At 32.4% G+C, this 27,121-nt stretch overlaps 2 protein-coding genes across 32 annotated transcripts in view; one reads left to right on the top strand and one right to left on the bottom strand.

Moving 5' to 3' along the window:
- LOC130902297 (coiled-coil domain-containing protein CG32809) overlaps positions 1–27,121 on the bottom strand; it is a 373,790-nt gene that overhangs the window by 193,174 nt on the left and 153,495 nt on the right. The gene's annotated exons all lie outside the window — the stretch shown is intronic.
- LOC130902300 (uncharacterized) overlaps positions 1–27,121 on the top strand; it is a 48,505-nt gene that overhangs the window by 9,932 nt on the left and 11,452 nt on the right. For all 3 annotated transcript variants that reach the window (XM_057814324.1, XM_057814325.1, XM_057814326.1), the window contains exons 2-4: positions 9,425–9,623; positions 12,003–12,187; positions 19,075–19,289. In XM_057814324.1, coding sequence (XP_057670307.1) covers positions 9,508–9,623; positions 12,003–12,187; positions 19,075–19,289 — 516 coding nt within the window. In that variant the 5' untranslated portion in view covers positions 9,425–9,507. The remainder of the gene's footprint in view (positions 1–9,424; positions 9,624–12,002; positions 12,188–19,074; positions 19,290–27,121) is intronic.

Raw genomic sequence — 27,121 nt, 5'->3', positions numbered from 1 at the left:
AAATTGAGGATTCTTATAGTTCAATACCTTCATTCATTAATTAGAAATAAGCTGTCTCAGCTGATAAGTCTCGAAAGTGCCACGTAAGCTTAACCAGAAGTGAATACTGCAGAACAGTATCCCATCGAATGATCTTTTTAAAAAGTTGTTTCTGTAAATCTCAAAAGCATACGGAGCTAAGCGGCGGCCGACATAATTTAGACGCGCAACCACAGGTACTTGTTTTCGCCATTTTCAATATGTACTAGTTCACGATAATAATCTAAAATAAACTCATACATAACTGTCTCTAGTACGGTAATGTAACTTCAAGTTTTGTGACAGCAAGAATTACGTTTCCCATGTGGATATTCGAATATCGTCTGACATTTTAAAAAGTAATTGGTCAAATTTATCTGCTCCCATCCGATGTTAATTCCTGTAAATAGAAATATCAGCTATAGAGTTTTGCAGAATAGTGCTAGAGGTTTTCCTAAATGAACGCTGCGCGTCTATTTTTTCTAGCGTTTAGCTTCTTCTCACGCAAATCTAAAAATTGTTTTTTTGGTTTACCGCCAGCCTCTGAAGACGATAACTTGGTTATAGAAACGCACGTCAGGCTGAATCATTGTGAATGTTGGTGTAGTGATAGTGTTGGTGTAAACAGTGTGTTTAGTATGAATATCACCAACGGTTGCAGAAATTCCAATTTATTATTTTAAGAATGACAAAATAGTATGCAAGCATGTGTGAATACGAAAACTTAGGCTAGTAATATATACGCATTCTACTTTTCCGAATACACCAGAATATCTTGATGAATCTTAATTCAATTTTATCTGTTCAACTGATGATCACAACACAAAAAGAAAGGGAACATAAATATTAATGATTCTCGAAATTATCTCCTTTTAAATCAATATTTATTTGATGTTCTCGAATAATAACTGTTTTATCAGTTTTATAATAACTGTATTCAAAAATTACGAAGCAGAAATGCAGACAATAGAGTTATTAAAATTCAGTGGAGCACGATGTTCTTATTTTATCTCTAAACTGGAGAAAAATAGATTAGAATAGTGAATAACCCAGCTAGAATATGAGAGCAGAACTTCATCTTTCATTGATTTAGGTCATTTTCTCGAACAAACCCAACTTAATATTACTAAAAATGAACATGCTATAAGGAGTATAGAATAAGGATGAACTTAATGCTACAATTTCGTGAACGAATAGAAATTTTGGTGTGTAAACGTCCGAAATAAAATATGTTAAGTCATATAATCGATGTAATAAATATAAAACAAGTTATTTAATCATTTTGTTCAATCCATCTTATTAGTTTCCTTCGGTCAGTCTAACGCTTTCCCAAGTTTCTATGCCATTTTTATGAAACTATTTCACTTTGTCTTCGAAACAGTTGTCACTATAGATTCTACTTCCCATGCCCTCTTCTTATTGAAGGTTGACGACCACGTTTTTGAATGCCTCTCTGTCCCTCGCAACAATTATCCGACGCTGAGATTTGTCCATTCTCTTATGTTAGGGAGCCAGGATTTCTTCTTCATGCCGATGTCTTTCTTTCTCTCTACTCTGCCCTGCATTATGCTCTGTAGCACTAGGTATTTGTCATTGCGTGAGTTGTATCTTATATAAGATGTTTTTCTTATATAATTGTCAACAGCTTGCTTTTGCGACCAATGCGTCTTAATACTTCGTCGTCTGAATACAAACTGAGAATATAGATTAAATAGTTGTGGAGAAAGAACGCAGCTTTGGCGAACTTCCTTTTCGATGCGACAACTGATTATATCTAGAGAAGTAGCTTAGTAAACACTACATTTCCACTTTGACCATCGTTATTATTGACTTGATAAAGAGATTCTTTTTCTATTATATATTATTGTAGTAAATGTCCAAGCAAAACATTCGGGAGTGAGTAGGTGACGTGAAAATAATATTGCGATACAAAAAAATTCCTCATATAGGCCTTTGAAGTTGCTCAATACCTCTTGTTATTTTCAATGAATAATCACAATTTATGATAGTATTCTTCAGAATGTCCCTTTAAGGCGAACGGTTTGCTGGGCATGTACAACGATATAAAAATCAACATATCTCCTAAGCCATAAATTTTATTGAGTAAAACAAAAAGTATCTCTTTTGTTGAAAAATCAATTGAAAAATTTATTTTTGCTCTCTTTAGATTGCACCGGTTGTCCCTGTGAAAGTTACGGATTGCTAACCATTGGTCATGAGCCACCCCTGGTTTCCAGATAGTAGTGTAGAATTATTCATTCCGTTTAATACAGTACTTAAACATACATAATCCACCATCAAAAATTCATAATCCTCGAATGTATGATTTAGAAAATGTACTGAAATAAAAGTTCTGATTTCGCAACTTAACTTAGAAACGAGGGGTCGTATAAAAGAAATTTTCTCATGCCACCGCATTATTTTCACGTTATCTACACACTCCCGAATTTTTTGCATCAAGTCCTGGAACAGTCTGTATACAGAGTTGTAAAGCAGAAAAACGCCATCATTGAAGCTTCTTCATCTGTGTGTGAATTATAACGAAGTCTTTACCATCTAGTTTATGAGCGTGGTACTGCGGCAACCAAATACCAAAGTTTACTCTTCTTAATATATATTACTAGCATTTGATTATTTATGTATTCATCAATGGGGACTGGTCATTGTACAATATAAAAATATGTATATTGTATCAAAGTATTAATTCTTGTAAGTAATTTTCCAATATTGTTATACTTCAATTGAATGTATATATTTTATATTTTTGCATCGTATTTTGACTATATTTTCAGTTGATGATGTATTCGAAAGCTTAGAATATATATTGAAAATACTTCCTGGAGCTTGAATGCCACAATTCCACAACAATCACAGTCATTCAACTTCTTATCTATATTTTCCCTAGATTATAATATCACCAAACCGTATAACATTTGAAAAAAATTATTATCAAATGTATATAAACAAACTCTACAGAATAATCGATAATTTTGAACCTCAATGACAGGGATTACGAAATTGATAAAAAAAATAGTACTAAGTATCGTGTACCCACATCAAATTTCATTCAATTAATTTCTTGAAGTTGTATGCTTCTGAATATGGCGAGTAAGGGATATGGATAAACTTTTTTGAGTCAAAAACTCGGGGATCAATTTACTCGTGACGCATCGTATCCAAATAATGAAGAAGATAGATGTTAACTAAGGTTTTTTCCTACCAGAAGAAGACTTTAAATAATTCTACGAAGGGCTGTCATATTGTCATATAGCTCCCAATGGACTAATGACACCTATCGGTGTTTCAGCAACTCACTCATGTCAATTTCTAAATCACTCATACCAGTTGTAAACAGTTTCTAAATTATTTATTTATCACTATAGATAGGTTGTAACATTGAGTGAACTTTTTTGGAACTTTTTAATTTGAAATAAAGCTTAATGTTACGTTAAAACAAAACACTGTAATGAACGATAATCAAATCACCGTATTTTTCATTACACCTCGTATAATCACGAGAATAATAATGTTTTTGTCGTATTAATAGTTTCTATTTTTTAACTCTAATATGTTATTTGTTTGTTCAAATTTAATAACATTTTTATTATTAACGTTCTGATGAAATTGGGTCACGTCAAAGGCATCCACTTCACATTATTTTGAAAAGGTCAAATAATATTGTGTAAAAACAATGTCTTCTCAGTTTCTGTGGAACGGATAAGGATTACTTAGGTAATTATTCAGTGCTTGGTATTGAACGACAATTAGTCAATCGGAAGTGAAAGGTTTTCATACATCCAATTAAAATTCGCGAGATATTATAATTATGCTCATAATCTGGAACTAATGTTATCAGAGAGATATTTTCAAGTGTCTCAGTGATAAATGAGAGAGAGCAGAACTGAATTGTGTTATAGTTAGAGGCACGCAAGATTTGAAATAAATGAGAAAACGAACAAAGATTTTCATATGAAAGATCTTTTTACAAATATAAAGTCACTTGTGATATCGTCTAATTAGCAACCACTCCAACACAGCCATTTTGAAATTGTCGTCGTGGATATTTATGTGAATAAAGGAATACGAGATAGTCACTGGATGCTAGATATGTACCCTATAGATGATTATTAACTTGATCCCAACCATCTAATCAGATCTAAATGATGTCTTTAATTATCTTTTTTGTTTTGATTTGCACGTTGGAGCTTTCTTTATGTTCTCTAGTACGTCTGTTATTCCTCTTGATGACGAATCCTCAAAACACCGAATATATGATTTTTTATTTTGTTGTAAAGTAGGTGGCCCATGTATCATCACTTTTCACCTTTTTGTCATACCGCAAAAAGGATAGGGAAAGCAGTGCCACATTGTTTTTTCAGCTTAAATATTTCATCACAATTTTTTCTTCATTTTAATTTTTCACCAAATTGCCAGAATTGACAGAAGGGTGGCTGTTGCGTTCTTCATTGTGCACATTAGTGCAGCCACCTTAGAATATCCTAAGGTTTTTCATACCATTCCATGTTTGTGAAGTTTTCCCTGTATACTGCTTAGATTTCACTATAAATATCCATCGCTTCTATGCTTTTAGCAGAAAGAAAATGGATAACAAATCGTACTTCGAAGACGGGGCATTTCAAACCGTTAAAAAGAACGGCACGTATCAATATACGAGGGTTGCTACTTAAGTTTTGACATAGACAAATAGAAACAAATATTTATAATTGGATATGGTTTTACTGAATAAAAACATTCTCGATGTATTCCATGTAATTAAAAAATGCTTATACAAACAACATTTAGGTATTGATTCATTCGATGTACTTCAGTTAGATGTTTTGGCAGGCATTTTTAACGAAACGGGTTGATAATTTTCATGTAAATTGGACATTTAAGTTGAATTTTATTGAATTGAATTTATTAAACTGACGTATTGAAAGGAAAGGATTCATTTTCATAAGGTGTTATATCATCATAAACATAAACAATGTAGTTTAATTTATCCTAAGTATTCCATTTCCCAATTTAATAGTTGTTAAGACATTTAAAATTGTTTTGGAAAAGTGTAATTTTATTAATATTTTTTTTCTTGTTTCTTTTTTCTTTAATTTACTATCTACACTCACTTAGAAGCAACACGTGAAGTTTGAATAGAATAAAAAAAAATTATTAAGAATTTTTTTATATTTCTTGTGGAAGCTGTTCGAAATGACATTTCGTCAATTCAGAGCGGGACAAGCTAGAGACTAGAGAAAAAACAAAAGCGTCAACAACATAATAAAACGAATTAAATGTTTTACTGTATGTTACTAAGCATATGAAATATTTAAAAAATAGCAAGAGATTAGTTACGAATCGATTCAGAAAATCCTCTCATGCAACCACACACTTTTTTTGGGTGTATTCGGAATTGTCGTAACTACTCAATTAAGAACATTCAATTTTGAATATTTGTAGTGGTAACTTAGACAATTATAAAACTTTTCTTCTTGGAGAAAATACACAAACGGGAGTAAATCATTCGAGGACTATATTCATGCTTGTATAGAGATTATGGGAAATTATTTCGAAGGGCTAGAAGAAATATGGAAAGCTGAAAATATCAATTTATTTATTTAATATCTACCTTCATAATTTTTGTATGTATAGAATAATTGCAAATAGCAAATAGTGAAAGGTCACTATTGAGTTTAAGTATGAGGAATACATAGGAAAAATTAAACTGCATTAACTGCGTTTGAAGCAATTGTCGACGCATTTTTCAGTTCTAGAAATATGTTCACCTCGCAATTTATTTGGAATCTGCGGCAATAAGAAGAAGTCATTGGCGGCCAAACAAAGACTGTACAGCGGAACAATTCGATATTCAAAAACGTTTTTGTTTCAGCTTTCAAGAGTCTTAGAGCTCGCATTGTCGTGGCGGAGAATGGTTCGTGTTCTGCGATTTGTTTTTCTGATTTTTTCAAGCCGTTCGCCAAGCAAACGGTGGTGTATCAGTCAGAATTGTCCATTTTCGTTGCTCCAATGGAGCGGTAGCAACATGTCCAGTTATTCCAAAAAAACAGGCCACCATTTGCTTCAAAGTGATTCATGCGCGAACAAATTTTGTTGGATTTGGTTCGTCTTGCTAGATCCATAATGTCGATTGTTGTTTAGTTTAGTAGATCCATGAACGACCTTAAAAACGTTATGTGAAGGACCGCGATGATTTTGCAATATCAGTTATGCATAGCACCGTTGTTTCCTGGCACAACACTTGATTTTGAACGACCATCATGAAATTCATCCTGTAACGAAGTAAGACCACGAGTGATTTCGGAAAAATAGCGTAATTCAGTGGCTCGACATACTGCTGTTGGTTTAATCCACATCGAGAGTCTTAGAAAATCGTCGCACGAAAATGTTTATTTTTTACTAATATCAAGTATTTCTAAACAATGCGAGTAGCACTCCCATGACAACACGATTTGAGTACGTCTATCATTCAAAGTGTTAAACGTTATGAGGCAATGTCAGATTTGACATATTCACATCAGTGTTGCCATTCCTTAAAACTTAAGTAGCAGTCTTCGTAAAATGTCGTACTTGTATGGCGTCTGTGTATTCCAAAACATATGCTACACGATAAATCGATGCAAACCCAGTTTTTCAAGACGATACATACTCAAGAACATATCTTGTATATCACATTTTCTTATTTCTCAATTTACAATTCACTATCCATAAAAAAATATTCCTAAAACTCTTCCGTGAATACTATTTTTATTTATTTTAAACTGGTTATAGTTATAACGTTTGACTTAATAAATACATCGTTCAAATTCCAACTTTATATCCAAAATTATTGCGAAATGCATTAAATTCATGATGTCATTGTCTCAAAAAGTGTCTATAATACCAAATACAAGAAATAAAATAAATAAAAGAAAAAACCAGCAATGTTAACTTTGAAATTTCTAGTTAATCAACAGGTTTTGTTGTCGATGCCGCATTCTTAATTGTAAGGGAGTAACACGAACGGGAACTGAATAATGAATCATTGAAAAGTATACATACTGATTCAAACCGGACGTTATCCGTACGCTAATAGAAAAAAATCGATTTGCCTCAAATATTTGTGTGGCAACAGCGGTAAATAATGCAATTAAGCATCGTGTTTTGGTAATTTTCGCGTGATTATCAAATGTCAGGGTAAATTTAAGTGATAAATATTCACTTGTTACAACAAAACAAAACACGGAGGCAAACTAACAGAATATTAAATGTGATATAAAAGTTGTGATTTTAATATCATAAGGGTTGGCGTAAAGATTGTAAGCGTAGAAGAGAATATTAATGTTCAATCAACTAGAGTACTTCAATGTTCAAATCTCATATTTAGCTAAATTAATCGTTATTTAGTAAGTTTCAATATGAAGAACAGGAAAACATATTGGTGAAAGACATTGTTACTTATCGCTACCAACCAATCGTGAAAAGGGAAAACATAATATAATAGGCGAAGTTCTGAACGCTGAAAATTCTACCTGATTGGTTAAAGAATATATATTATTGGAAATGTAATATTCAAATTAGTCCAGTTATTTAAGGTAGTTCACACAGGAAAACCGGGATACTCAGTTATAAAGTCGTTTAAACTTGTTATTTGACATCCTAAAACTCCTGCCAAAACTCACATATAATTCGATGTGAGCAACTTCAAAAATCGGGGGTCAAAAGTGAAAAAAAAAACGATTTTATGCACATTTTTGACAAATAACTCGTTTCCCATGGGTTATACGCTATTTGTATTTATTATACTTATTATCAATATTGTAGAGCATTGAATTCTTCACAATTTTTGTTTCAAAAATTTTTTCAAACGTTGAATCGTTTCTGAGATAGAGGGCAGAGCGCGCGCAGTTAGAATCCCATTTGAAATCAACTGGTAGTCCCGATCAATTTAATTCTGGTACATCGACTGATATGGTTATAGAACAAAGTCTCATGAAGTCGGTGAAAACAGAAGGAAGATTATCTCGTGGTCGAAAAGTATTTTGTGCAAGTGGAAAATTCCTATAATATTTCCTTAGACTCGACAGAACAACACGTAGATACACGTAGATTCAAGAATTAAAAGAGATAATAAAGATGTAAAGATGAGAGTTGAATGGTTTAATCTTCATGATCCTCTTCCAAATACAACACATATCATCGGCTTCTGGGATGGTTAGGTTAGTGAGCATATCAACTGTTGCAAAGAAATCGGATTAGGATGACTAAAATTACTGGTTTACAATTTCACGAAAATTGAAAAGTCAAAATGTAAATTTGGTTGATCCACTATTATTATTCCAAAGAATAACAGTCAGCAAGCAATTTCATAGCAATCTTGAAGAGTATCTTCAATATAAGTTGAGTCCTTATCCAATCGCACTATTTTACAAAGGTGGTATGATGAGGAAAACCACAAAATCATCAATGTATAACAATATCTTCCCTATCGATTTTCTTCTCGATGAGAATAATGTGACATTTATTATTGATTGTGGATGTCTCTTACATCGAGTCGATGGAATAAGGAAGATACTTTTCCAATTATATTAGACAAATACGTTAAGTAGTGAAAACTCATTATAAATCGAAGATTACTGTTGTATTTGATGGATAATCAGATTACAGCAATAGAGCAGCAGAGAAAAACTACTGCACTTTCAAAAACAAACGACGAAGCCATGGTTGTACCAATTAGCCAAGAAAAATTCCTTTCAAACCGCAATGATAAAATAAAGTTAATCACTAAGCTTATTGAAAAATTACCAGCTGTAAATATCAATACAAAACAGGTCAGAGATGATGCGGATATTCTTATCATTGAGACAGCAATTGAAGAATCGAAACATAAAGCAATAAAGCAATACGCCAAGTTAACAACGCTCAATAAACCTGTGAAGTTAACAAGTCTCCCACCAACAAGCGGGGCTGCTCACCAATATTTCAATCGTGTTTATTAACAAGCTTAAACTTTGTTAGAGCATGATGTACGTGATAATTGAAAAAAATTATTGTGAAAATATAAAATTTAAATTAAGACATAACGTTCTTACACAGTTTCCTATGCAGTGTATACTCGGGTTACCCGTCTTAAATGTGGGCTAACAAAATTTCTAAAAGACCGATGCTAGGCAACCATTTTTTTTTCTAGAACTAGAAAGTTCAAATTTCCATCTGATGCTTACCTGGTCAAGTAAATGGCTGGAGACTAAGATTGCTATATCATTACTTTTACCAATTTGAATACCACCTTTTTCAATAATATGTCCATTAACCGATCAGGTGTCAATTTCAGCGGTCATGTATATGACTATAAGAAATATCTTTAATGATTTAATTTCCATATTCATCCGTTTTTGCTTATTTTTTTCAGATGACATATGCTAACTGTTTGTGATACATAACCAAATACACCATCCACGATTTAAAAAAAAAACGAGAGCACTTGATCCAAACATGTACAAATTTGTAGTATTTTCTGTAATTATAACATGCGTTACCGGAATCCACGATAGCTGGCAGTCTTATCAACAAGATATCTATCAATCACCTTCAGATATATATGAGAAAGGGTAAGTTTGTACATTAGTAAATGAATCTGATCAATCAGTGAATAGGGATAGCATCTTTGTAACTAACAACACATTTTAGATTTTTCTTCACAATATGATAATAAACCGCATCTCATTTGTAGCCGTTTTCCTCGTGAAATTAGTTACCTTAGTTATGTATACCGATAAATGAATATTTTCTAACATTAACTGAAAGATAAGATAGATTGCAGAAATTTTGAATCGGTATCAAGAATATCGGCATCAAAGAACCAATTTGATGATTTACTTGGCCCTAAATGTTAAATTTTGATTAAAAATTGCGACCATCCTCATTCTGAACGATTTTGGTTTCTCCAAATGATGTCATTTAAAAGCACGAATTGAATTTACGAATTTCACGCAAAAACAATTAAAATTGAGATGTGCCTTCAATTAACAGTGTTTTCAATAGTTCTGGTGACGAATTCAATGGTGAAAATACAACTTTTCCAAACCCACAAAAGAAACCTTTATATTTGAATACATTTAAATACATATTTAAACGCAAGGGGAAGAAATTATGCACGTGTCAATACCCGATACACTTGCCAACGCTTTTGTTCATGTGTATCGCCAGTCTTTATCTCAATGAATTAGCTCGAAGGCGTTCGTTGCCTTGCTCTTGACTTTCATTAGCACGCGTGATTGCAGCCTGATTTCTCAAATTTTCATTGTCCGTCAAAATATAAATTTTACAGGCCCCCACATGATTGCATACATACAAAAATTCCTTAAATCTAGAGAAATAATCTAGATACCAATTGCAGCACCATCTGTCGAGCTGATTTGTGAATCTAAATCTTTCAGGGCGCCACGCAAACAAAAAAATTATTCAAATCAGTAGAGTGGTTTAGAAGGAGTTTAGTCACATACATACGTACAGTAGAATTATACTTATAAATAAAGATATGCAAGATTGAAGGTACTCGTTTTCGAGAAATACGTCACTTAATTAGATTGATAGTTTTCAGATTTTCAGACTGCATAGTGCATATTTTACACATACTTTTCTACACACCTTTCTTAGTTGTTTGTTTGTTTTTGTGCTAGTGAATATGCAATCGTTAGGCACAATTTTGATTTGAATTTTGGGGTAAACATCTCAAATCATTTTTTTTCTACTTGAAAATGAAGATTTTTTGCACAAATACATACTTATGAGGCTTGACAGTGAACCATTTACATTTAATACTCAATATATAACATATGATTAGGTTTAATTTTCTTTTCATAACTTTTTTCAATTGAATTCCTTTGACTAAGAAGAAAATATTCTACAATAAACAGTAATTGCATACATTGCGCGGGCTGTTATCAAATTTGAATGCAGTTTGTAGTGAACATTGAACATTTTTTCTGTAGTTTTAATTGAACGCCGAATTAAATTCAATTAACTTTTGCTAGAGCTTGGTACAGATGTCCACTTGTTACGAGGGAAGTTTTTTTTTCATCCTTCGATAGGCGAAGGATGAAACAGACCTTGAAACTTCTTGAAATTCCGTGGACAAACCTGTAATGGTGAATCTGCGGTTTTCTTCAACCATTCTGTCAACTCGTTGAACCAAGTCATCTGAAAAGACAGTCTTTGGCCCTCTTCATCATGCACATCATTACGGCCATATTTGAATTTTCGACACCATTCACCCACAACACCATCACTTATGAAGCTTTCCATACACAAGACTCATTTTCTGATGGATTTCTGCAGCTCTATGGCCTTCAGCCTGTAGAAAACGAATCACATTTCGCAATTCACACTTGGCAGAAGAATCAATAATGAAGGACATGTTCACGTAGATGTCGTACAACGCCGACTGACGCCTGAATGTCAATAACGGTGGAGTGTGTAGTGCGAGAGCTTAGCAGTCACCTACAGCGCATGCCCGCTTTCTTTTGCCCGCATAGCGTCTGCACGGAGCTATTGGAGGTTGACAAAAAATGACCGTCGTATTAAAACATATGCCTGTATAAAGTTGATAAATAATAGATTTGAAATTCAGTCCCTGTATTGTTTTTAACACATCAATTTGATTGCTAATTGATCTTTCTTTTTTATCTTGTTCGTCCAAGTATTTGATTGGTTTTGTACAATTCTAACTAGCTTACGAAATTTATATTTATTCTAAAATTTTACTAACCAACTTGAGAGTTAATATATTCGAAGAGGATGGCTCACAAAATTTTCTAATAGAAAAGACTCATGATTATTCAACTTTTTAAATTTTGTCGCATGAATTTAGAAGCATCCTGATTAAAAAGGTTAGATTTGATTTAAAAATATTTATAACATACTCATATGTCGAATTTTGCTGGTCTAAAGCAATTTCAGTGTGTTGAAATAAAGTAACGATTTTTCAGTTATCAGCATGGCGTCGTACCAGGAAGCGACCAGTGCCAAATATATAAAGTTGGATTTACGCAGGACCTTTACTTCCAATATATCCAGTATAAAACGGTTATACCAGATATGAAACAGTTCACATTATGTTTCTGGTCTAAATTTTATAATCACAGTAATGACCATCCACTTTTCTCGTATGCAGGTGAGTCGAACTATTATTTTCCGCATGAAAATTAATTGAATAATAAAAAGGATATGATTATTCATTCGGCTCGTTATTACGGAAATAGATTTGAGAAAGTTCTAACGGAACATGCACACCAAATTTTATTACCAATAATAATATCAACGTGTACATGGAACTACCATTCAATCCGTTGTTTAGCTTTGAAATTTATGGTTAAATAATTAAAATGCTGGTATTTATTATGATACTTACATATTTCCGGTTATTTAAGCGGAACTTTAATGTTAATGAATTGAGAAGAGCTTGTTTCCAATTTCAATTCAGAAGCTTGTACAATTCTAATAAATTTTAGTTTAGGAGGGCTGCTACTTAAGTTTTCAGATGGTAAAACAGAAACAAATATTTATAAATGGATACGGTTTTATTTTTTCTCCAAATAATCTTCATTGAGATCAACACAGATTTGCATGCGTTTGAATCAATTGTCGAAGAGTGTTTTTTATACATGATCACAATTTTAAACCAGAATAAGTGATAAAGAAAACTGAGAACATAAATGTGTACCAAGCATATATAGATCTAGCAAAAGGTTTTGATCGAATACCAAGATAAATAGTGAGAGAATCTTCTCACACAATAAAAATATACTACAGAAATTTAACCAAGTCATAGTATAAAGAATGATTTTCACAGTATAAAAAATATCCTCCAAGTTGTCTGGAAGTGAAGATAGAAATAGCAAGAGTTGTAACATGTTTAACCATCACTTGAAATACCTCTTCTTTATATTCATTATTTTTAACTTTTGTCTCGTTATCAATCTTATTATTTCATTCTTACATTAATAACTAAGATATTGAATCTATCCATCCATTTAACCTTATCTAATTTCATTCATTTGACGTTGAAGAGAATCACACCTCAATATCAAAATTGATTGTTTCGAGCAACGTGCTAGATATAATTCTTGCGTTTAAAATGAGTTAAGCCTAATGAAGATTCATTCAGATTTCATACTTTAGGGATTCTGCAGAGAAGTTATTAGATTGTAGTGTACAAACGAACATATAGGTGAACCATCCATAACCTCGTGTTGCCATATCGACTTTTGGATAAATGGTTGAAGATAGTTTTCTCCCATAAAACGCCGAACATCAAATAGAGAAAATGTTACCACAGATGTTCTTACTTTGTAACACAAAATCGGCTTACAAAACGTAGATAAGGAACCCATCATTAGGAATTGTACAGAATCTTGTCTTTGACAATTATTTTTGTTTCTAAATCCTCTATAAGCTGCTTCTTTGTATAATGGTCTTCTAAATATAAATCTTGTTCAAGTAGATGTATGTTTCGAAGAATATTTGGTTGGAATTTTCCAAATTTGTCTTGAATTATACGATGTGTTATCTATTACACTGTTTGTTTGTAGGGCCACTACCAGTTTTTCATTGAACCAAAACTCGAAAAGAGTCCCTTCACTGTATACGCAATTGCGTTTACCTCTTAAATGGGGTGCTTTTGTTTTACACATCCAGCTATCATTTGGAGTATCGTAACTTTCAAACCTTGTTTCATCTAAAAAAATTCTTTCTTTGTGTCATTGTTACATGGGTGTTGTCTAAGAAGTATTTGTTAAAAAATGGATTCCTTGATAGCAAGTTTTCTGGACATTCCTCGACTACAAACTCGTTGAAATCAATTTTTGGGCATCATTTGATAGATTTTGAGGTCTTTTTTCAACTGTTTGGCCTCTCTCTATGCTAGTAGAACATTCACCGAATCTCCATATCTCCTACTTTTATCTAAGTATAAATAAACCACTGACTGTGAAACGAAAAAACTACTAAAAGTTCCCACCGGATGATTTCACAAAAAAAATTTCATCCTATTTACGTTCATTATTTTTTCAGGGTTAGGTTAGTTATTCGATTTAGTAACCGGTTTCATATAGGTATTCCAAGGGATTAATTTTTTGTTGTTATTTATCTATACTTTTAAATGATTCACTGATTCAGACATTTGAATAATACGGACCTTGACGAATTGTTCGCAATTCAATTTGTAGTGAAGTGTCTCTTATTTCTTTTTATGAAGATAATTTTTTGGCTATTTGATGACCAGCATTATACATAATATACTTATTGCCAAAGAGAAATTCAGAATATTTTCTGCACGATGAGTACTAAGAATATTCATTGATGCATACAAGCAAACTCACTACAACCCACTGGAATCGTCTTTGTTTGCTTCATGTAACCTATAGAATGGAATCTTTCCACTACCGTTCCAAAAGTGACCTGATGAAATATCACTAACGAGAAAAATTATTTATAATAAAATTTTGAGAAAAGTTAAATATTGGTACAGACCCTTTTACACTATGATAGGAAACTAAAAGTTGATAGTCAATATTTGAAACAACAAATATCAAAATTGATGGTTCATATTTTTCTAAAACACTGTTGTGTACTTCACTGGTCTAAATTAAATTGATTATTCGGCAATAAACTTCTGCGTCAACATTTCTGTAAAAAACGAAATATGTCAAGAATGGCAAAACCTAGGAACATGAAACCTCACTTAAAGTTGACCTAATTTTCCATCTAGGGTTCAAAAATGTGTCCACATATGAGGATTTTCATTCAAAAAACCGTATATTTGTATATCCACTTTTGGCATCTGTGGTTGGAAATAATTTTAGATGGCAACAAAAATTGATAGTCAGACGGTAAAGAGAAAAACTTTGAAAAATATAAACCCTTTCCCACTGGAAATAGTATAAATATTTCGTCATCATTTTAATAGGAAGTGAAACTGTTTCTGAGTCCTTTTGAAAATTGAAAAATGCCTGTTTCATGTATTCATTGACGTGACTGTATCTATCGTAAATGAATGTATCGTAAACGTTTATGCTTTATCATCATAAGGAATACATTATTACTCAATAAACCCAGATGTTAGTGAATAATCAATTCCGGTTCTGCTGGTTGATAATTAGAAAGGTTTCTTTTTGCTTGGATACCCTTTATAAGTAATTTTATTTCAAAGTGAGTAGTTGTTTTCCATCTAGAACTCCATCAAAATTATATTATTGCATTGTTATATTAATTAATAAGAAATGTAAATCGTACTTTGCTTATGATAATTATTAAATCGGCCTATGTAATTTATATTATAGTAGATTGCTTTCAAAATGTTTCACAATCAAAAAAATTAATTGAATTGGGTAAATTATTAAATCTCACTACATCTCGCCAATGAAATTGATTATTTATTAATTTTTTTTATAATTAAAAAATATAATTCATCGTGTGACCGTGTGTGCTTCTACTGATTTTCCCAATTACTCCTCTTAATATGAGCCTCAGTTGACTTATATATTGATGATTATATATTCTCATGAGAGTTGTAGTAACAGTCTTATCGATTGTTGAGTCCATTGTCTTTTCCTCTTAATCCCATTCTTGCTATGTGACCTACTTTTTTCTATTATATCGCATCCCAATCAACTTAGTGTTCTTATCTTATTTGTGTTGCTCTAGCAGCAACTGGCTTCAATTCTGTTATTTTTATCAGTGTTTCCTATCCACTTTTTTTTAAATGCTTTTGTGTATTTCACTATGTCTTCCCAATTCTTTTTTCTCACATTCCTTGATCTTCTCATTGCTCCTCCTCCCCATTCGATTATTGAATCTTTCTCTTAATTTCTCTCCTTATACCCGAATTTATCCTGATTGTATTCTCTGGTAATTAAATTCCTGATACTGAAATTGAAACCTGCAGCTGCTTAAAATGTTTTTCTCTAATCTCGAGTATTTCTGCTGGAACTCTATTTCTGGATTTATAAATTGTATCAGGTTTTCCTTGGGTAATGTGTCTGGGTCTTCTCATTTGGTACTCCAATGTTTCTGAGGCCTTTTCCAATTGTTCCCTTATATCTTAAATAGTAATACTCGTATAACCGTGATGTGAATTGGGTCCAAAGATCACATGATTGTAGAGAAATTTTTCAATTTTTGATAAGGTTAGATCATTAAATGACTTGAGTACGTTCATTACTTGAAATGTTGAAAGAGGTTCATCGGTCGAATCATTTGATCCGTCCATCGCAACTAATATATATTCCTTATCAATAACAAAATACTGTAGTCCACGCAATGAAAAGATAATGTTCATAAGTAGCCAAGCCTGGACTGTAGGAAGGATTTTTATTAATTCCTTGAGCATACCAAAACCGTGAGCTTCTTCGATAGGAAAAATAGACGGGCTCTCCTTAGTCAAAGTTGGAGAACCAGAATTACCCAAATGCTGAAAACTGTTATTTTGATAACAGAACTTCCACTAGCTGTTTATTTTCCGTATCTAACGATAACAGCCTATTTTCACGTACAAAACTGACCTAGAAAGGATTTTCTTAAGGGAGCTTGCGAGCTTTGATAGTTGATAGCGTCCATGTTGTTGAAGCTACATCTGTCAAAATGACTGTCCCCTAACCAAATTATCATGAACGTCAAATGATATGTGCGATTATAAATATTGTTTTATTAAAACGGTTTACGTTCAGTAAATAATCAAACAACACTTATGCGTCACTAAAAGCTGTCGAAATAATTCTGTTGTCTATTGGAGTGTACAGTAGAATTCTGAGCAGCAACGTGACAATGGGGACTAAAAAATATAGGGGAACAGAAATAGGGAAATAGAAGAAGAAAATTAAACAGTGGATGCTATATATACCATGAATAAGTTGATAAAAAATACTATGGGTACAACATTAGAATGCAAATGCTATTCATTGACTTCAAATAAGCATTTGAGACTCTAAAAAAAGGCAAATATAAAAGAATTAGAACAAGATAAAATACTGCAAAAGTTATCACCATTGGTGAAGATGACGATGATAAATTCTATGGGAATTGAACTAAGAAAATTTTTCGATATATTTGATGTCTGATATATATTTCACAAACGAGATTCATCATGGATGTTTGTGCTTCCATCTTGGAATATATCGACCAAACACTCACTAATAATACCTATTTCTGTTGCGGTCTGCTACGGTGATTTCATGTAGTGAAAATTTCGGAAGAGGGCTAACTATTCTTGAAACTTTTGCATAATAAGTTCAGGTAATCAATGAAAGGCAAGATATCCCCCAAAAAGAAAACTATTCTATGCCAAATGCACCATCCACTTCCCAAGCAGAACTTAAAATGGTAGATGATCTCTTGATACAGAGTGTGACATCATTAACAATCGCACTGCTGACTTGTAATTAGAATAGATTTTTTAAAAATAAAACAAATAATGTGTGCTGCGGTGATTTTATGTATTGAAAATTTTGGAAGAGGACTTACTATTCCTATATTGGATTTACAATTGAAAATCTTGAAACTTCGCATAATAAGGTCAGATAATCAACGAAAGGCAAGATATCCCCCAAAGAGAAAATTATTCTATGCCAAATGCACAATCCATTTCGCAAGTAGAACTTAATATGATAGAAAATCTCTTTATTCAGAGTGTGACTCATTTAACAATCGCATCTGTTGACTTCTAATAAAAGTATGTTTTTACAATTTATTTTTGAAAATTTGTTAGAACAGATAAAGGCAGATAATTGCAATAAATAGCATTTTAATACTGTCAGTATTTGCTTTGAGATGTACGGGATGTACTAGTGACTTTTTTGAAACTGAAACTGAAAAGGGACCATCCACTTGTATGACAAGGAATACCAATTTTGTCAAATAATCCTTTTACATCATGACAAAAACAGCATTCATCTTCCTTTCGGAAGAAACAAGAAAATTCTTGATGACGTTATCTTTGATGCTATCAATTTCATATTACTTTTTAATGAGTTTGAGTCTCTTATTGAGTCATTTATATATTCAGAGTTAATAAAGTGATGTTACTATACAAATAAACTCTGTGATTGATGGCTGCTTCGGAAGAGTAATTGATTTTCCAACTCAGACGTAGAAGGTACTGGATTTTGTTCTCTATGTGGTATTAGAACGGATGTCAATCGTTGATTAGAATGAAATGTTTTCTCGAATCTTCATCTTTGAGTGGATACACAATGCAAAATAACAGTCTATGTGATGATCAATGAGTTTTCTACAAATTATGGGTACTGCACCTCGGTATGAACCTACAATAAAAGGTAACGTACTGTTATTGTGGAATAATTAATACAATGGAAAAAGATAATATGAACTCATCCTCCAAAATGTATGTTCAAGAGTTCTATGACATTTGTAGAGCTCATTTTTTGTCTTGATTAGGTGAATCATACTTTATGTCATCTACTTTCATAAAGTTGTCGTAAATATGACAGAACGAGTCATCTATAATTTCTTGAAGCTATTCTGTATTCTGATATAGCGAAATAAAGAAGACATGTTATTTCACTATAATATGTAAACACAAAATGTGGTCCTCAACACTACACTCGCCCTATTACCTCTCTTTCGATAGCACTAGCGCGTAACGACTGATATTAATTGAGAATGAAAATCAAAATAGTAAAATCGCTAGAGCTTCTTAAAAAAAAACTATTTCGATTTGGGATATCACTTTTTTTATATATTTGCCTATATAGGGGTGTTATAAGGGACTATTTTTATATATAAATGGCTACAAAATAAACACCACACTGTATATGAGTAACTATGCAATAAATGATTATCCATTTGGCATAGTAATACGAATGTTGTAGGGTTTTCAAACAAATGTCAACGGAAATGTTGGACGAACATTTGTATACGGGGTGAACTAATGAAAAAGCTTGATTTATTTAAAGACCTATGTTTATACATGATGAGTACTACATACTTTTGAAAATAATTGATAAATAGTTTTTTCATAATTGATTCGAGATCATTTATTTTTAGTTGACGGTCAACCGAGAGCAATTTATTCATGGATATCAAACACGGAAAGATCCAGTTATTTCAGCCTTTCTGTCGAAGGACATACTTTCTATAGACTTAATTATCCACTTCGCTTGAACCGATGGTATCACACATGCCAAAGTTGGAACGGAAAAACCGGAGAATGGCAAATATGGGTCAACGCAGAAAGAGTGGGACGAGGCTTTCACAATAGAGTGAGTAAATTACTTTCTGTGGCCTATTTTGCGGAATAACATTTGTGTGTATATCAATTGACTGAACATTCATTTGAAGATACTTTCGGAAATTAAAACTCTTACTATTCTGTGTGTATAAAACATTATGTCGCCTGAAAAAATTATATATTTCATGTCATGCAATTTATATTCTGAGAATATATTAGTAATTTTTTTATATAAATATATAATTTCCAACAAATATACTAACTGTCATTCAAAGTAATACATTCAGGAAAAATAATTCATTAACTTTGAAAAAAGAAGTGATTCTAGCAGCTATAACTTCGTGGATTACGTGTTTTTTGTGATATTCCATTGTTTATCGAACCAATTAGGTTTTGAATAACTCTTCTTGTAGATATTACCGAAGATATTAGTTGTGAAATGAATGATTTAAAAATAAAATTATTAAGAGTCTTAGTTCCGATTTTGAATAGCCACACATCGCATGATATTAAAATAGAAGTGATTGGTCCTTATTTAGTCTGACGTTGAATTCACAAATCGAACCAATTTTACATTATTTATCGTTCTCAATCGAAACAGATACGACCAAATCCCATTCTTTGATATGTTATAAAATGGATTGAATCGTGAGCTTTATGGATAAACTAATGAATTCATCCATAACAAACATCGAATTTAACATCAATGCTTTTTCATCAATAATATTTTAGTAGGATTTACATACAAACATAAAATAGACGTAGAACGGGGATACATACTGTTCACTTGACGTACGGAACACTTGAGACGGACTTTATTCAATTAATAATTAACGAACTATACATTAAATGTCGTTCAAACTACGAGGATGGTTCCGGAAGTACCTGACTTGGACTAGAGATGACGGTAGTTGCTTGAAAAATACCATTGTATTAGAAAGTACACAATCTATACAGCATATGTTTCAAGTTTGAAGACGCTACGTTGTTTGGTAATTCTTTGGCAGCCATCAATATTGAAAGTTTTTAGTTAATTTGTAAACATGTAAGAAATTGGTCATCGTTATCTGATACTTTTATTTGAAAGGCATTAGCCCAACCAATATTAAAGCTGAACTAAACTCTATTCTGGATGAAACTGCTACCCAGTTATCAACAGAAAAATATTGGGTAGCAGAGTTTTAACGAGTGACGAAGTGACTAATTCAAAAATGTTGAAGAAAATTCACAGAGCGCTATTTAATGATTGTGGACTAAAAGTACACGAGCTAGCAAACATAGTAGGCATTTCAAAGGTGCGGTACATGGAAATTTGGACATTAGAAAGCTGTGTCCAAGATGGGCGCCGCGTTTGCTCACAATGGAATACAAACAGCGTCGTGAAGATGTTTGCTATTGTTTCACAGAAATAAAGCCGTTTTATAACTATGGATGAAACTTGGGTCCATCTTTGCATACCCGCAACCAAAGAACAATCGAAACAATAGACTGAAAAGGGAAAATCGGCTCCAAAGAAGGCAAATTCAATTTTTGGGATGCGCTTGGGATAATTTTCATTGGCCATCCTGAAAACGGAAAAACTATCAACGGCGAATTTCATGCTAACTTATTGTAACGTTTAAGCGAAGAAATCAAGCAAAAACGGCCGTATTAGCTAACAAGAAAGTGTTGTTTCAACAAGACAATGCACCAGCTCTCAAATCCGTTATTGCAATGGCCAAAATTAATGAATTAAAGTTTGAATTGCTACCTCATGTACATTATTCACCAGATTTAGCCCCCTCAGATCATTTTCTGTTCCCAAACTTGGAAAATGTCTCGGTGGTCAAATATTTTCCAACAATGAACAGGTGATGTAGGCTATTTTGAGAAACTTGATGATTCTTATTATGAAAAGGGTATCAAACTTATTGAAATTCGCTGGGAAAAGTGTATGGAACTAAGAGGAGATTACGTTGAAAAATAAATATATTTTTCTCCAAAATTTTTGTGTTTCCTTTGTTGTGCCAGATACTTTTGGGATATCCTCGTACACTCAACCATCAGATCCCCCACATTTATAACAATTACAAATATCATTGCCAAGTAATGTCATTTTCATATTTGTTCCCAAAAGATTGTTCCACCAGATACAAGGCAATTGATTAGTATAGTGTAATTTCAGTAGCTATACCTACAGCATTGTCCAATATTTTTTGAGGAAGGCTGGGATGGGAACTTTTTTGGTAAATGGGGTACAAAAATAATGTACGATTCCAAATTAAAACAGTAATTATTGTATTTATATATACCAGTCACTAGTACACGCACTTTCACGAATAAAAAGAAGCGAAAACTTTTCAGGAAGAATTTAATTTCATTTTTGTTTCCTCCAGCGATAGAATTAATAATTGTAAATTTTAACTTATTAGGAGCGGCTGTCAAGAGAATAACGTAAATTGTAATTGATAAAATTGGTATCATTATCATCTTAGGTAATCTTTTTATTTTCAATTTATTCAGATGGGCGGAATAAATTTAAGCATTTCTTCTATCTTCTTACTTCTAATTAATTCACATACTTCACTTCTGGACAACTAATTTATATTTAAAGTATACTATTTACCCATAAATAATACGATTACTAATGTTCGCGATTCGAGTTTTCGTTCTTCACACAAGTAATAAGCTAATGAAACTCTCAGCGTCGTGACGAAATTTCAGAGATTAACAATATTTTTTTTTAAATAATTATAAGTTTCCGCTATATTTTTCATGTCAGAGTTTTCCATAAATATGACAGATACATTAATTCTAATACTTATACAAGAAAAATGATCGTTATTGTTGGGTAATTATGAAGCAAAAATAATTTCTAGAGGTAATGAAACAATATTTTTACGTTGAAACCCATTAAGAAAATCGAAGAAAAAATTATGTGAATATTATTCGTTACATGGAATACTTTGTGAGTGATTGTTTTTTACTTTCAAAAGTAGTCATCTGAAATCGGATGATGTTGAACATCTAGAATCGTCATTTATATTAACTACCTATTATATATCATTAATAAAATCATTGCTCTTATTCAGTAATTGTTTAAAAGAAAAAGTACGTGAAGTGAATATTTCAACCGAATGGCCAATATTTGGCATGAATGATTACATATGAAACAGCTATCTGTAAATAAGGTACCGGGATTACTTGTTAAATGTAGATGAAACTTGTTACAACATTATATCCCAGAATAAAATGCAGTTGATACAAAAGAACGTGCTTCAAAGAAAACAAATACGGTGATGGTTACGCTGTCGGAGCACACTAAGGAAACTTGGGAAAAAAATAGTTTTTCGTTGGAGAAGGTATTCCAGAAAGTCTATTTCAATAGAAAGGAAGGATATTGTAGTATGAAGAAGACATTACCTAAGAACTATGAAAGAAATCAGAGACAAAAGAAGAAATAGTTTCTATTTAGATGAAACATTGATCAAATTTTAGGTAGGTGAAACTGTTACTAGTCAAAGACAGTATTTGTAATTTGTAATTTCATCGGTTTGGTTAAAGGTGGTTCATTGATTTTTGTATCTACTCGTACGGGTGACTACCATGAGGAAATGATGTCTTTAAACAATGGTTCTAACAAATAATAAATCTTTTTTATCAGAATTGTATGATAGTAATGGATAATGCAAGTTATGTCTCGAGAATTTTAGAAAAATTGTTCACGACCTAATGGTTGGAAAAGGATTTAGAGAATTGGGCATATTCAAAGATTATCAAGTTCCATTCAAGTTTTGTGAGAAAACAACTATATTGTTTGTGTTCTCTTCATAAAGAGAAATTGAAATAATATGAAATTGATGAGATTAACAAAAAATCGTGGAATGACGGCCGTCAAATCTCCACCGAATCATTGCGAACTAAACCTGATTAGACTAGTATGGGTACAGATGAAGGGAGAAGTTTAAAAAAAATAATCCTGCTAATATGAGTGACGTGAAACAGTTATTTTTGAAGCCTGTGAATAGAGTGAAGCCTGAAAACTCTGAAATATGGAAAAAGGTACAATTTATATGGTTAAAGAAGAAGAGAGAATGTGGAAGCTGGAAAATATTCTGTATTCATATTAAAATTATTCTTAACGATTGTAAGGTTGTTTAAAAATCAAAATAAAAACCTTTATACCCCTACTACCAGTATGACATTCCAGAAAAAAATTGCACTTTTTACCTTCATCTGGTTAATTAGGTGAAAATATACATTCACATACTATATATCCATTCAACTGTCTACTAAGAGAAGTGATACTCCTATGGATATAGAAGTAATACGCCTATGTATTACGAATGCATTATCATTCATTCATGTAAACAGAGTATGAAAAACTGTCGCATTGGTTCAAGAAGAAAAATCAGCCAATATGTGCCTGATTCGCTATATTTACCTTATTTGGCTACCTTCGATTACTTTCTGCCCTGAAAGCGATTTCAAATAAATGAAAAAGTCTGGACACAGACAAATGCGAACAAATTATTTTGTTGAGAAAAATTAGAACCGTTATTATTTCACAGTAATTTATTATTGAAAAATTCTCAAAAAACCCGTGGTTATTGGTAAACATTTTCTGGATAATTCATTTTTTCAAATATTCGTCGTTGACACAAATTAAAGGTTTCTAGTTTACTCCATTAATAATTACCTGCGGGTTCGTGCCGGTTTACGATAAAAAACTTTCTTTTATCATTTTTTTCATTTATTGTTTCTAATCTTCATGAATTGTAAACACAAGAAAGTCAATAAAGAAATATTAATTATTAGTAGCAACAACAAAAGTCGCGGCGACGTTTTTAATTTTGTCAGAACAAACCATATGAGTTTCAAAGATTATGACTGGACATATGGACAATGGATTCACGATCTTGGACTCGAAATTATTCCTTATAAAAAAGGTGCGTGTGCTCTAAAAAGTACATATTGTGAATTGAATGGTACCTACTTCTTTTTTATTAGTCCCAGAGCTGGCTACAAAAGACAGGGTCGATAAGGTGCGCGCCATTTCAGCTTGTAAACTGGTGGGCCCAGCTGAGTACATCACCAAACGCCACTTCTTAAGGTCTTAAACACAGGTCGGATATCAAAATGCCAGCTGGTTTCCCCGAACAAAAAAATTGGCTGAAAAACCTGCGATTTAAGCCTCAAATAAGAGCAGTGTAATAGTGCAAGTAGTTTTACAGGCCGGAAAACCTTCGATCGAAAGTGTCGGAAAACTCATCCGAAAAACCTCATAACGTGTGCGTGCGAATCTTTTTTGGATCTCAGCTAAAATCAGTGTGATAGCGCAAGAAGTTTTACAGGACGGAAAACCAGGGAAAACCTCCGAAAAAAATTTAAAAAAATCGTCGTATATTTGAAATGAAAATTTTTCGTATTCGGCTTAATGGAAAGTTATTTTTGATGTCTCCATTCAAAATATCTGTTTGAGCTACCCGAAATTAAAAAATTAAAAAAAATCTTCAGGATACGATGATAATTCGCTGAAATATAATCATTTTTTTTTCGCGCGCGTGATTTTATAGCGCTTACTCATTTTCCACCTACTCGAGCCGCTGCCAACAACGCAAGAAACGGGCTTCTAATTTTTTTATTTTAATTCATTTACTACTTTTAATTATTATTAATTGATTTTGATCAAATTTTTTTAAACTTCTGGTAATAGTTATACTTTTTGCACGCCTCTATCATTGCAAAAATGCATTAAAATATTTATTTATCTAACGCGCGCATTTGATTTTCAATGACCACAAAACAAAAGATATTAATAGTTATCGAATCAAATAACATTTTTTGATTAACTATTATCTTGCGTATTTTGAAATTTTTTTTCTCTTCAGCTCGATTTATGTCATGTAAATCGAGACAATTTGAACAAAATATATCCGGCACTTCTTACGAGGGTTTTCCGGCCTGCAAAACTTCTTGCACTATTACACCGCTCTTATTTGAGGCTTAAGCTTAAGTTACAAAAAGTTTCGCGCGCGCAAATTATGAGGTTTTTCAGCCAATTTTTTCGTTCGGGAAAACCGGCTGGCATTTTGATATCCAACCTTTGTTTAAGACCTTAAGAAGTGGCGTTTGGTGATGTACTAATTTGGAGCCGCCAGTTTATAAGCTGAAATCAACCCTGTTTTTTGTAGCCAGCTCCCCCTCTATATGGAAAAGGGTTTTGGATTACTTCTAAATCCTTTTATACGAGCTCTTATTATAGAAAATATAAAACGTAAAATGATAAAATTTCAATAAATAAAGTGTCTTATGGGCCACCCTGAACCTTAAAATTGAAGTTTGAAAACGAAATTTCTCGTTAAAAACTGAAGGAGGTTTACTTTTATTTACACGGCCATGAAACTACAATGTTCAATTAATATGGGGCGGCTTCGAAGACTATAAAAGTGTGTATTTTCCTGAAACTACTATATTTACATTCTTCCCAAAATATACTTTCCACAAATGACAAATCAATAATCAATCGTTACATACCATACAACTTCAGATTAATGGAAAGTAGATTTTAATTAAAAAGATCAATTCAGTTTACTTTTAATAGAATATCTGATATGAATTTTCCCAATGAATGAACCGAGAAAATGAACTTTCCTGATAGGAGCTTTAGAATTTTGAATAGAATAAATAATGGGTTCACTTTACATACAAACTAGTTGTGAATAAAATATGTATGACAATCCTTCGAGAGAACAAAAGGAAAAGTGAAGACGAAGCATTTATTCCAAGTGAGTCCACGTATTTAATGATTTTTTGAATTTAAATATTTATGAGATCGACGATAAGAATAAGGATTAGGTAAGAGGACGTTTTAGTTGCTTAATCATCACGCTAGGTTTGGATGCACTTTCACGAGTTTTAATCCAATTATAATTTTTACTCAATATAGGGCGAATCGAGGAAAGTTGGCGCATGAGGTGAGACGACGCACTTACATGTTTCTTATTTATAATACATATTGTCTAAACTTGACATCACTGTGTCGGTAATTTATGTAGCTATACTGTATGTGTTGAATTTAGTGTAACGTTTTTCGTATTTATTTACTCTCTTTCTATTCATGGAGTGAATTAATGAACAATGTCTCTTACAATCTTAACTTATTTACACACTAGACAATGAACTTAACTTATAATAATTCACTTTTACTAATTCGTTCGTTCAACTACGACTATTTATTTAAAACTAAACTTACTGCGTTTACACAAATCATTTCTACAAAGCTCTAGAACAAAAAAAAATAAATAAATAGACTTTCCAAGAAATTATTTAGAAGAAATAATGTAAATAAACCGCCTGCTACAAAAACTTGTTTGCACACAAACATCCAAGGAGGTGCGTCTATCAAAATTTAGAATACCAAGTATTTTGATCGTACATAAAAGGTTGCCGCCTTTGCCGAATCTTCGAATTTTCATTGTACTTGGATAGGGCTGGTCTAGGGACCCATTTCGCGCGCTTGTTCGTAACATTAGTTTGATTGGGGCTTTTTTTCTTTACAATATCATTGAAAAGCTCTTACAGCTATTGTTGAAATTTTTATTTGGTGTAGAGTCAAACTGAGTGTAGGTATGTTAAAAACTATTTTTATTATTTTCATGATCACATAATCGAACGTGTAACCTCACTTTGATAAAAAGAAGCGAATAGATTTGTAATTCGCTGTCTCTCATCGTAGAGTAAGGTGAGTTGACGCATTAACATCTAAGAAGTGATGACGCACTAATAAAATATTTAGTATTTCATAACAGATATCATGTGTCTTAGTTTTGGAAAACACAAAACTGGACACTGAACAATTATCTGAGGCGATTTCTGCAATTG

This window comes from Diorhabda carinulata, chromosome X (genome assembly GCF_026250575.1).
Source record: "Diorhabda carinulata isolate Delta chromosome X, icDioCari1.1, whole genome shotgun sequence".
Classification (NCBI taxonomy): Eukaryota; Metazoa; Arthropoda; class Insecta; order Coleoptera; family Chrysomelidae; genus Diorhabda; species Diorhabda carinulata.
Note: the sequence above shows the minus strand (reverse complement) of the source record. Positions and strands in the feature narration are given on the sequence as shown.